The sequence below is a fragment of the Eutrigla gurnardus genome (genome assembly GCF_963514095.1).
Source record: "Eutrigla gurnardus genome assembly, chromosome: 5".
Taxonomy (NCBI): Eukaryota; Metazoa; Chordata; class Actinopteri; order Perciformes; family Triglidae; genus Eutrigla; species Eutrigla gurnardus.
Window position 1 is genome coordinate 20854326 of NC_139919.1, and position 12103 is coordinate 20866428.

A 12103-nucleotide genomic window follows, 5' to 3' on the forward strand; every position below is an offset into this window, starting at 1 on the left:
GACATCACAGAGGCAGCTGAGCATAAAGTCTCATTGCACATCGAGAAAGATCAATGGATTGACAAGATAACACACTGTGACATTTAAAACATGAAAAGGTATACAGAGATATAACAAATACAATACTTTATTAGTTTGCATACAGAAAAAAACGAATCAATATAAAGACAGAAATTGTGAATTCTAAAAAAAAAAAAAAAAAACACACGCACAAAAAACAGCAAATGTGCTGTGTTCATAGCAAAAATATGATTTTTAAGAGAAATAACTAGACAACTACGTGAAATGTCCCAGATATGCTCTGGGGTTGAATCAGCTCACAAGACCTGAAAAAAAGAAGAAAAAGTTCCATGATCATTTGTGAACAGAAGATAAAACATGTTTATATACAACACAGCTAAAACCACATTATTCTTATTATGCTGATATTATCGATCCAAATAAATCTATGCAATCTAAGCTACTAATCAATCCATGGCCATCCAACGAACAGATCTACCACCTGTATAATGTTCTGTGTAATACTCACCCAGATAATCATCCATGAGAGAACCAATGGCAAACTGAAAAACAAGGGAAAGGCTCGTTTTTAACCATTCATATATTAACATGCAGGACATAAACTACTGAGTAACATCTGAGATATGTAGTGACACACCTTACGTTGTTTTTAACTTTGAAAAGAAAAAAAAGAAGAAGAAAAAAAAAAAAACACTTACAATGTCATTCTTGTCAACTCTTGTTCCCACAATCTTTAGCCGGATCTCATCATCTTGCTGGATTACAATGTCCTTGAAAAGAAATAAAGAGAACATCCAAGACTCAGCGACAGAAAAATTATTGGAGCAGAAATATGCAGCACATCGAATAGTTTGTATACAGCATTTACAATGTTAGACTTTTGTTTCATTTTTGTTTATGTTTGGAAAAACACCATCTTTAACACCAGTGTTACTAGGATTTATTACTAGGATTTTTATGCATTTACTGAACGCAAAGAAATGACACGATGAACATTCATTTCATAAAAGAATTGGGTGTTTTTTTTAACCTCTAGTTGGTCATACAAAATTAATTTTCTTACCTCATCAACTGTCTTATAACAAGGAGGATTGGAGTTGGGGTCAAATTCCATTTCTGAAGGGATGGACTGCAAAAACATGGGATCGTGAGATTAAGATTTTTAAAGAACGATAGAATAATGATAGTGTGGAGCAGGAAAAAGCTGATAGACAACAAATTGGTTAATACATCAAACAAAAGTCTGGCACACATTCAAGGCTGAAGCTCACTGAGCAAAGTGGCCCTCATTGTGTGAATGGAGCTCTATGTAAAACAGTGATGTAAATCCCTGCATGACTGGGGGCAAAGCGCAGCCATCGGCCACTATCAGAGCCCAGTTCCATGGATAACAATAGCTTAAAAGTCTCATCTGTGCCAATTAATAGGCCATAGAGATGAATCAGTCTATCTTAAATAAAGATAATATGAATCAAATAATAGATTTTGAGCTGACTCACATGGCGAGAGATGAAGCAAGACATGGGACCAATTTCTGTGAACAATCCAACCTTCAAGAAAAAGAGAACAATTTAATCTTGTATTACCGTATAAACAACACATCAACCACTAAAGAAGCATACATTCTTCACCGATGGCACATTTACTGTGATAAATTTAAGATGTACCCTATATCTGTAAAAAAAAATGTCATTAGCCAATATAAAATACAGGAATTTATTGTATCTTTATAATTGACATGATTCATATAACAAAGCATCCTTTTACTTTTTAGCAAAATTATTAGTTGGAAAGCATAAGTAAACATGAGTTTTGGCCATTAAAAAACCTGTTACATTATTTTGTATTATTTTTCTGACGTAAATGAACACATTTTGGAAATCAGGAGGACAATGCCGTGTTAAGCTGATTTATTATACTAGAAGTATGAGAGCATCAATGTGTCTGATTTCACATGTCGTCATGTAAAAAAAAAAAAAAAGTGGCAAGTAAACCAGGGGTGTGTTCCAGAAAACAGGTTTTGCTGAAACTCTGAGTATGTTAACCCTGAGAAGAGGGATAATCTCAGTTTTCCGTTTCAGAAAGAGAGTGAATTCCACCTTAATAAGTGACTCTGTGTATGTATTCTGTTTAATGTTTAAAACCGTATGCCTTAGTCTACATATTTGCGCAATAATCTTATGCTTAATCTTCAGTGCAGCCACATTCTTTATGTGGGTTAGGTTCAGAGTTATTTGATTCTGCTTTTATGGAATACAGTAATTTGCCTCACCTTGTTGACCTGAGTTACCACAGCGTCAACCACCTCCCCTTTAAATGGGCGGAACACAATGGCCTTGTACTTGACTGGGTAGAGGACGAACCCTCTCCCCGGCTGTATGACACCCGCCCCGATGTTGTCAATGGTGGTGACTGCAATGACAAAGCCATACCTGAAGGAGACACAAGCATAAATCAATGACATGTAAATGTGCAAGTAGGAATATGAACGGAAAGTAAAAAACTTCTTTGCAGGTTAAAAGTGTCATGAGGACTGATGAGGGCAAGTCTGCCTTTGCTTTTGTCACAGTTTTAGCCATTGTTTTTCATAGTTCATAAGTTAACTTGATTAAAGGTCAAGTATAATAAATCATTACACATATTATGACACAAGCTGTGAAATTGTCTATCCCCATCAAAGGAGACAGAAATGCCTGTTTGTTTATTTCTGCCTCATCCTCTGAAAGTGTGTGGCTTGAAGTTTCCTTCAACCTAATATATAAGACATGTTGCTGAAATGACACATTAAGCTAATGTTGCAGTGAAATTACAGCAAACAAACGATTGGACAAATTTCATATTCTTGTGTTACTCACTTGCCGGTGCAGGTACCCTCCACTTCCGTAAAAAGCTTCTGCTTTACGGTGTTGAGGAGGTTGGGGCCAAAATACCTCGGATGGAGCAAGATTTCATGCTCCAAAGATATCTGATAACAAAACAGAGGCATTAGAAGACCACGCTTACAGTAACAGAGTGGGTTGCACAATGTTATGCATATCTATTGTATAAATTATGAATGTGACACCGTGGGTGCCGCCTCGCTGCATCTAGTTGACGAAAGACGAAATCGTTGGTATTTGTGCATGGCTATAAAACAACAAGGCTGATCATCGCGGCGGGGAATTTGAGAAGTTTTGTTCAGCTACAATAGCCATGCTAGCCGATCACGCTAGCCGCACTCATGCGCTGAAATTAGCCGGCTCATAACCGAAGCCTTGTACACATACTTACATGGTAAAACATTCTACCGGAATGTTCAATTCGTATTCGATTAATGTTCTTGTTTTGCTGAATTATCCAAACCGCCTTTGAATAAAAATCCGTCGCCCGACGTTCACGACTAAACCATTTCCGGGGCATGGGTCGATGACGTAGTGGGTTTTGTGGCCCTTGGTGCTGTCTCGCAGGGAGAAGAGGAGCAAGGAGTACCAGAGAAGACGAGGATGAGGGAAAGTTGGTGTATCCTTTGCATAAGTCAGCCCGCAACATAAAACAGCCGCAATAATGAACAGGACTACTGTAACTTTTTCGTTTGGGTTCATAAATTATATTTATTGAAGATTATCAAATGCATTATCAAACATTCACATTGCACCATGGAAGTTAAGTGTCATCGGGTTGTCCTTATTGCTTTTGTGTTAGAGCAGTAAATCCTTATACATTATCCTTCTCTTCTTTGCTTGATTTCATGTTTTTTTTTTAATCCAATGAAAAATGTTTTATTTATTTGTATGTACTTGGTTCCGTGGAAATCCTTCCCCCTCACAGGCGTGACTAAATAAAACGCTGTGATTGGTTGTTTGACTGGCAACGAGTCAAACGACGAACAGCAGATCCGTTATGACTATGTTACTACATTAACGGCAGTAAGTCGTATCTCACGAGTAGATTTCAGTAATCAAACTGGTGAGAGAGGAAACTACATTACTCGATCTGAGCAACTGTTGTTGACGCTCGAGCTCTGTCTTCCATTGCCAGGCAAGGCGACTGACATGGCTGTTAACCTCGTCTCGAAGTTATTTCGTCCTCGTTTGTTCACACAGCTGGTAAGTCACCGAATACGTCTCTGCTCTGCTCCTTACGCGCATGTTTTCCTCCGTGACTCTCCTGTCCGTTCAGGCTGCAGGACGCTCAGGGGTCCGGTTGGGCTGCGTGGTGAAGGCGGCGGGGACCCGACGTTTCTCCAACGACCCGCCACCCGAAAAGATCAGTCGCTACTCGGTGCCTTCCAAGAAAGACCTACCGCCTGATGTAGTGGAGCTTATGGAGGAAGTTGAGTCAAAGGTAAACAATCAACAAGTGACTATTTGAGGCATTTAACTCAGAAGGCAGATTCACTGTGTGATGAGTCTAAACTTGTGCTTCTATACAGGGAGGATTTTTGCCCAATGTCTTCAAAGCCCTCTCTCATAGGCCAGCAGAGTTCACAGCCTTCTTTGCTTACTACAACGAGCTAATGAACAAAGACACAGGTGACTGTTTGTGTTTGTTATGATTCACTGTGCTGGTAGTGGATGCAAAGTGGTGTTCCTCAGGGGCCGTGATAGGAATTAACTAGTGCTTGGGCTCTTGGCCTAGTCCCGCTTTGCCAGCCCCTTCACCACAATAGAAGGGTAGAAGGGTTTTCCGAGCTGCACTCGATTTGACTTTGTCAGTGATGTCAGGCAGAAACCGGTCTGTCATAGTAAGAATTGGCAGATCATCTGAAAAAGAACGCACACCCAACCAATAATCACTTGGTGTGCGTCCAGGTGATGAGATATAAAGTTTCCGTAATGCATGCAGCGTCTTGTCTTTCACATAATCTGTTGCTCTCAGGCAACTTTGGCTCCTTGCACACATAATTTACATTTTGACCTCTTGTTGGGAAGTTATAGCATTACCACTATAAGAAAGTGAGAGTAGTATAATTTTCAGTCTGCACAACTCACTGAACATGCAGTGAATGGTAACCCAGACAGTCGAGCAGAGACGAGTGCAGAGAAGGTGCAAGTGTCTCCTTTCAATATCAGGTAATGTCTTCTCAAAGAGTTACTTTATGTGTCCATAGGTTATTGTATTAAATAAAGTCCCCATTGGGGTCTTAAACATTTAGCACCAAAGAGAGTTGGCATGGTTGGCAGGTAGAGTGAGATCTCATCGTCATATGAGAGGTTCACAGGATATCTGCAGAACACTTTGTGTATGAGGATTTTAGAATATTCTCATTTATCTATATGACCATCTTGTCTAAAACCAGCCACCCAGCTCTGATGCTTTGTACTTTATATCTTTTTTGTTGTTGTTGTTGTTGTTGTTGTTGTTGTTGTTGTTGAGTGAATATCTGTTCTATTGTTTTCACTATTTCACATTCATTTGACATCTAATGTCTTCCAGGCGGACTGACCAAGGCAGATCGTGAGCTGATTGTAGTGGCTACCAGTATCTACAACAAATGTCTTTACTGTGTGGTATCCCACGGTGCATTGCACCGCATCTACTCAAAGAAACCCACTCTTTCTGATCAGGTATTATCTTTGAATTCATTTTTACTTGCCCCTGCCTTGCTTATTATAATACACAATTACTGTAGTCACATAATTGTTATTAAGTTATACTTGGTATTTTAATCATTCTGAGCAATTTTTTATGATGTCCCATTCTATCTAATTATCTCCATTCTGTCCTGCAGGTCATTGTCAACTATGAGAACGCAGAGCTGTCACCTCGGGAGAGCGCCATGCTGGACTTTGCGATGGCCGTGTGCCGTTGCGACACCATCACAGAACAGCATTTCAAGGCATTGGAGGAAGTGGGCTTTGACCGGGAGGATGCGTGGGACATCGCCGCCATCACTGCTTTCTTTGCAATGTCCAACCGACTCGCCCACCTCACCGACATGAGGCCAAACTTAGAGTTCTATAACATGGGCCGTGTCCCAAAGAACAAGAGCAAGGACAAAGGCAAGGACAAGGGGCAAGTGAAAGAGGAGTAGGGTCAAAGACAAGATCATTGATATTTTAGTAAATGCTTCAAATCAATCATTCATCAGAGTGCTACTGTATCCAGACTGTATTTCTGGCCCTCCAGTGTGTGTGTGTGTGTGTGTGTGTGTGTCTGTGTGTGTGTGTGACAGCTCTGAATTTCCTTGTTTACCAGTTGGAAATGTTCTTGGTTATGATGTGTTGCTCAATGCATTGTGCAACAGATCTGTGCCTACCAGGAAGAGTGTAAATAAGGTATTGTTCACAGCAATGTACGCTTGGGTTTTTAATTGTCAAAGTGAAAATGGGTTCTCTAAGCTTTCCCTTTATCTTCTAAATAAACTATTTTCTTGATAATATGAAAGTGTTTATACTTTTTTATGACTTGGCCACTTCATTTTCTGAGGGATTAATTGATTTATGATGAATCACATTTTTTACAGTTCACTGCTGGTGGGATAGCAGAGGTATCAGAAGTACAGACAAGTAAATGTACTCAAAGTATAAAGTAAAATTAACCCTATGATGAAAAATTAAGAGTTTTTTGCAAGACTAAATGAATCTTGCTTTATATGAATAAGAAAAAATATGTAATATCACGATAATTCCCCTTAAACTCATTTAAACTAAAATAAGCAGCCTGTTTTGTAATATATATGGAGTAGAAAGTACAGATATTTGTTTTAAAATGTAGGTAGTAAAAGCAAAAAGTTCTCAGAAAAATAAATACTCAAGTAAGATACCTGAAAATTCAGTCACAAAAGTCACAAAATATTTTTATTTTGTTACTTCCCAGTAGGATAGTAAGTGGTGGGAACGTAAAAGAAAACACAATCTTGGTGAAGTACTGTGTATCACAACCAGATGGCACCACAAGAATGCACATATGGGCATGGCTTAAATGTAGGCTACAACTATACTTAAGATCAATGTGATTTTACATCCGTATACAATCTGCATTTGTGAGAGAGATTTAGCCAACACATAAAAAGAGAAACAATGTATATTTTTCTAAGATTGGGATGGGTGCGATCTTTGCTGTAATATCCTAGTTTTAGTAGAGTTGCATTGAGGAAGTGTTGAACCACATCCTGATCTACTTTCTGTGAGCTACACACAACAATCTCTCCCAAAAGTTTATTTCCTGGCAACCTACTTTTCACACTGACATCCCTGCTGTCTGTTCTCTGCAGCGATACAAGCTAAACTTTATTCCAGGCGTGACTGTGAACGGAGCTCCGGTGAATGACAGCTCAGTCCAAAGAATCCCAAATGATGTTTCGGTATTAACATGTTGAGTGACAGTTTGAAAGTCATCCAGACTTTGAAAGTCATTCAAACTGCATATTTACTGCAGCGGAACTCTTCAAATTGAATTCCTCTGACAGAGCTGGAGACACATTGTTAAACTGTCTGAAAGCTAATCTATTGATGTTAGTGAAGGTGATTTCACTGATAGCTTTCTTCCAGGGCTTCTCTTGTCCTTCTCATCCTTATTCAATGTCCTATATCTTAGGAGCTGCTCATATTCTATTACTGCTCTTCATTAGGCACCAACCGCCCTGACCCCCATGTCTCCTATTAATATTAAAGGGAGACAACAGGCTCCAGACAAGGCTCATTTATTGTCTGCAGCCCTGTTGTCAATCATCAATCAGGCTAGAATAGATAGACATGTGGAAACAAAATTGGCAGCTTTCAGGTTGAGGCTTTCATCCATTTGTTATTGTAGCCTGTTGGTACATTGACGGACAAATCAATAAGATTGTATTCCTGTTGCAAACTGTAAGGGGACTCTGGGGAGGTCCGACGCTGCGTCTTTATTCTGCTGAGGCGGATAAAACAAGTTGCGATGCACACGTGTCAAACGGGAGCCTGATAGAAAGCAGGAGAAAAGAGCCGTTGAGCAATAAGAGGATTGGTGAGGTTGTGGGTCATGTGGATAAAAAGATCACCAGTGAAGTAGACATCATTTATGAAGCTTAACTTCCGTGTGGGCGGATATTACTGTTAAGTGAAAAGCAGTAGTATCATGTTTAAGATATCCTTCATCTGAGCAACCATCACAGCGGTTCGCACGTGGTCCAGGAACTTACAGCAATCTTAAAGGGGGTTTCACATACAAATTGCGGTAATTCACAGCAACCCTATACAATACACAAAAAAAAAGGAAAAAACGACCCCAAAATCGAAATATATCAGAATCTCTTAACTTCTCAGAGGTTTCTATCAAATCAAGGAGTTAGAGTCAATCCACACAGCTCGAGGGGTGATAAGACGGGACACAAATCTGTGAGGTGTCAGACAACTCGTACATTCTTTCACACTTACAAAGGAAACATATTGAGGCACACTCTGCCCCAAATTGTGCTTTCAGTCTTTTTTTCTTTTTTACTTGTGGTCACCGAACCCTTCCAACTGTGCTTATAATCGATGCGTTGTTTGCTTTTGCAACCCAGTAACTTCAACATCAGATTCAAAGTCAATAAAAAACCTTGCATCTCCTCCACAGGGTTGGATTCTACTAATGTGGCATAAGCAGGGGTGAAGTATCAACATATAGGAAGCAACAACTTTCACAGTTCGATTTCCAGGTCCACCAGAGCAGTATGCATGTTAATGGCAACAGAGCGAATAGCTCAAAGAAACCTTTTACTAGATTAGAAACAGCTGATGCATGGCAAAAAAACAGATCATGTATTTTTCATACTAAATGCTAATATCCCTTTAGTAGCTGAGGATACTTTTTTGGAGGCAAAATGAACATTAGACCTTGATTCATTTAAATGAGATGTAATTCTTGAGTTTAGCAGTTTCTTTCCTTCAAATTAGGTTTGCATTGCATTTCGGTGCTATTCTCAGCTCAGTCTGTTGTTTGAAGTTCTTTTGGTTCACGCCTTGTCAAACAAAATATTTCATGTCTATCTTGTTATACCTGTATTTCCAGTACAGTGAACATTCATCCAAAACATAAATATACAATTAGAAAAAGAGACATCGAGTCACAGGAAATGTTTTTTAAATGTGTTTTAGTTATTTGACATATACGGAGCACACGCACCTACAAGCTATCACCTGTATTATTTTAATAGGAGCAACCTTCGTTACATAGCACTGGAGACCTGTCGAAAGAATTTATGCGCTCAATAGAAAAAAAATGTTTTGAATAAAGGGTACTGTCCTTATATACTATTATTGTATTGTTGTAACACTTATTTAGTCATATCATAATTTGAGTCCACAATATGTATTGAAAATGTACTGTCGGAAAGCAAATCTGACATTGTAAAGCATGAAAAATGTACATTAAATAACAACAACATAACAGGAAATAATTAAATGTTGTGACTGTTAGTAAGTGACTTGATCAGAAATTCTATTTTAGGATGGCGTTTTCCTTTAACTGAGATGCTATTACACACAAGGGATGCACTCACACTTTGTGAATCATTGAAGAAAATGCAGGCAGACATAAGGGCTGAATTCTAACCAAGTGAGCACATATGGGAGATTAGCATTCGGACAGACACAAGGAGGAGGCCATTATCTTCTGTGTTAAGAATGTGTCCGTTCCTGTTAGGAGTGTACACGAGCGTGCATGTGTGCAAATCTGCATATGCAAAGTTAATGTGTGTAGCCACTAGTTCCAGCAAAGTGTGTGGGTGCGTTCACGCATGCATGTGTGTGTGCGTGTGTGTGTGTGTGTGTGTGTGTGTGTGTGTGTGTGTGTGTGTGTGTGTGTGTGTGTGTGTGTGTGTGTGTGTGTGTGTGCATTTGCAGCTGGGGTCATTTGCACTAATTTAATATGAGCAGCTACTTGTCCGTTTACCGAGAGTCTAATCCCTGCAGACGCTACATCAGAGTTAGAACATGTCAGTCACACAGCTGTGACACAGCGCAGAAAGGCATCACATCTTTGAAAATAGGCTAAATGATGAATGGCACATTGTGTTGTCAGAACTGAGAATGTGTTACACTGATAGCCAGCCTCAACCGTCATTGCAGGGAAGGGTTAGGGTTAGTTAGATAGATAGATGGATGGATGGATGGACGGACGGACGGACGGACGGACAACACTGAGGCAAATACTGATACGCTTGGTCTCCACATGGCAGAAACTCTTTCATGACCTCACAACCAACCAGTTTGAGAAGTGTTTCAGATTAGACTGTTCCAGACTGATAATCCAAATGCACATTCGCTCAGATTACTTCATGCCTGCGGATTATGGGTCATGCATCATCTCATATTTGCTGCTGAAAGAGAGAGCTTCATGCGTGTGTTGTGTGTTGTTTGTTTGTGTATGCTTGTTTAGGTATTTGGATGGTGTAGTGTATGTTTTTTTGTCCACAATCATGGCTCTCTGTCAATTTACAGGAGTTTTGTTTCTTTTGTATTTCACAATGAAAGAGCATTTCAGTTCCTGTCAATGCAGCCATCAAAAGTGTGACCTGCGGCCTCTGAGCTCCATGAGCACACTGACATGAATGACTTCAATATTAGATAGAAGAGTGTTTAATCGCTGTAATGTGTTTAGTTTTGGCATCCATCCATTTCACAGTTCAAAGGCTTGAATCAGCTTTATTTTTTCCTTTGTTTTCACAGTGATATGGTCCAGATTATGCTTGAATCGACATTGTAATGCTCTTAATAACTATTTCAGGAGTCTGCTTTTTTGCAGTTGTCCTTGACTCTATTGTATGTGTTTGCAAATGCTGCGCTCATTTCATTGTGTGTGCCATGAATGTGAATATCATAATTTAATTGCCACCATCTCTACTGGGGGGATTTGCACGTCTCACATATAAAACCTCATGTTTTGGTTCCACCCTGCAAACAGAGGAAGGAAACCCATATCCAGACCTGTGGGCCACAGATGAGGAGAAAATGCTCTGTTTTGTGAGGACAACAGTGAGAGGAGATGAGACGGATGGATGACAGAACTCACTGTCCAGCCAACCCTGCTGCGCCCTCATTTGGTGATGCGTCACATTAGCATTCAGGCTGTCCCCTTTTCTCACCCACTGAAATGAATCACAGCTTATTACATTAATGAAAGTGTCACGACAGAATTGATTAAATTACACCAGTGAACCTTCTTACTTAAATGGAATGGCACGTCAATGACTCAGAAAAATAGAAAAATGAGAATAAGAGTTTAGAGAAAATAACATGGCAAGACGGTATCAATGACGTGACAATAAGTCCTCCAAATTAAAAGACAAAATATGTCCATAGTTGATTGGGAAACAATGTAATTTCATGCAGGAGCCCTTTGTTATCATGGTCAAAGTAAAAGCTAAATATATGGCTATGGTTAATGCTCATGGTCGTCCCCTCCTCAACCTCCACCCTGCACCAGCCGTGTCATTCTATAACCCAAGTGCCTCCTTTGAGTCATAATGACTTTTGAATGTCTGTACAAAGGGTCATGTCAATCAATCAAATATAGAGAAAATCAAAGAGGTGGACAGACCATCCAACTGACAGACTGAGGTAGAGTAATATCAGAAAGTGATGTAAGCTAACGAAGGAGCTGCTTGGAGAGGGGCAGTGTGTGGAGGTGACTGACCGTTTGGACCCGAGGACTGAGCAGGTGGCCACTCGATTCGCATGGTAAAAGAGGAGAAAGGCAATCATCTGGTGTGGCAGCGGTGTCCAGCAGTGTCCATCAGACCCCCAAGGGATTGTAGGACTGGGATGAGAAAAGAGGAGATGAGAGCAAGAGAGGGGGTAAAGGCTGTGGGCGATGACGTCCAGTTACTCAGTGGCCGGATTGGTATGTCTCTTGTGTGTGTTGAGGAAGGATAGCATGCGGCTGCTGAAGCCCAACCACCCCCATCCACCTGCCACACACATAAACACAGCGCGAGTGCTGCATTTTTCTTTAAACAAATAACGCTGGGCAAGGGATTCATATTGGATGGTAATAAGATTGAACTCGTAACTTTTTCATGGATTTCATTATTTTCCTGCCCTTTCGTCACCTTGCACTATAGCTCCCTTGACCTGTAGATCACTTACTGCAGTTGCATTATTAACAATCACAGATTTTGGGGGGGGGGGGGGGGGTTGTTTTG

At 40.1% G+C, this 12103-nt stretch overlaps 2 protein-coding genes across 2 annotated transcripts; one reads left to right on the top strand and one right to left on the bottom strand.

Moving 5' to 3' along the window:
- Positions 1-101: 101 nt before the first annotated feature.
- Positions 102-3426, bottom strand: polr2g (RNA polymerase II subunit G). The gene is made up of 8 exons (XM_084010561.1): positions 3292-3426; positions 2877-2986; positions 2294-2453; positions 1521-1571; positions 1085-1150; positions 720-791; positions 530-563; positions 102-326 (listed from the first exon to the last, which is right to left on the bottom strand). The coding sequence occupies exons 1-8, from the start codon at positions 3418-3420 to the stop codon at positions 313-315; spliced, it is 636 nt and encodes a 211-aa protein (XP_083866687.1). The 5' UTR covers positions 3421-3426; the 3' UTR covers positions 102-312.
- A 442-nt stretch (positions 3427-3868) lies between these two features.
- On the top strand, positions 3869-6371 carry LOC311014145 (uncharacterized protein). The gene is made up of 5 exons (XM_084010560.1): positions 3869-4106; positions 4180-4344; positions 4433-4532; positions 5437-5567; positions 5732-6371. The coding sequence occupies exons 1-5, from the start codon at positions 4053-4055 to the stop codon at positions 6032-6034; spliced, it is 753 nt and encodes a 250-aa protein (XP_083866686.1). The 5' UTR covers positions 3869-4052; the 3' UTR covers positions 6035-6371.
- The last annotated feature ends 5732 nt before the right edge of the window (positions 6372-12103 follow it).

Excerpts from the sequence above, each read along its gene's own strand:
- polr2g (XM_084010561.1), bottom strand. The coding sequence starts at position 3,420 with ATGCCCCGGAAATGGTTTAGTCGTGAACGTCGGGCGACGGATTTTTAT. Across the intron at positions 2,454-2,876 it reads GAGGGTACCTGCACCGGCAA|GTATGGCTTTGTCATTGCAG; the intron begins GTGAGTAACACA and ends TGTCTCCTTCAG. Across the intron at positions 1,572-2,293 it reads TGGTAACTCAGGTCAACAAG|GTTGGATTGTTCACAGAAAT; the intron begins GTGAGGCAAATT and ends TTTTTCTTGAAG.
- LOC311014145 (XM_084010560.1), top strand. The coding sequence starts at position 4,053 with ATGGCTGTTAACCTCGTCTCGAAGTTATTTCGTCCTCGTTTGTTCACA. Across the intron at positions 4,107-4,179 it reads CTCGTTTGTTCACACAGCTG|GCTGCAGGACGCTCAGGGGT; the intron begins GTAAGTCACCGA and ends CTGTCCGTTCAG. Across the intron at positions 4,345-4,432 it reads TGGAGGAAGTTGAGTCAAAG|GGAGGATTTTTGCCCAATGT; the intron begins GTAAACAATCAA and ends GCTTCTATACAG.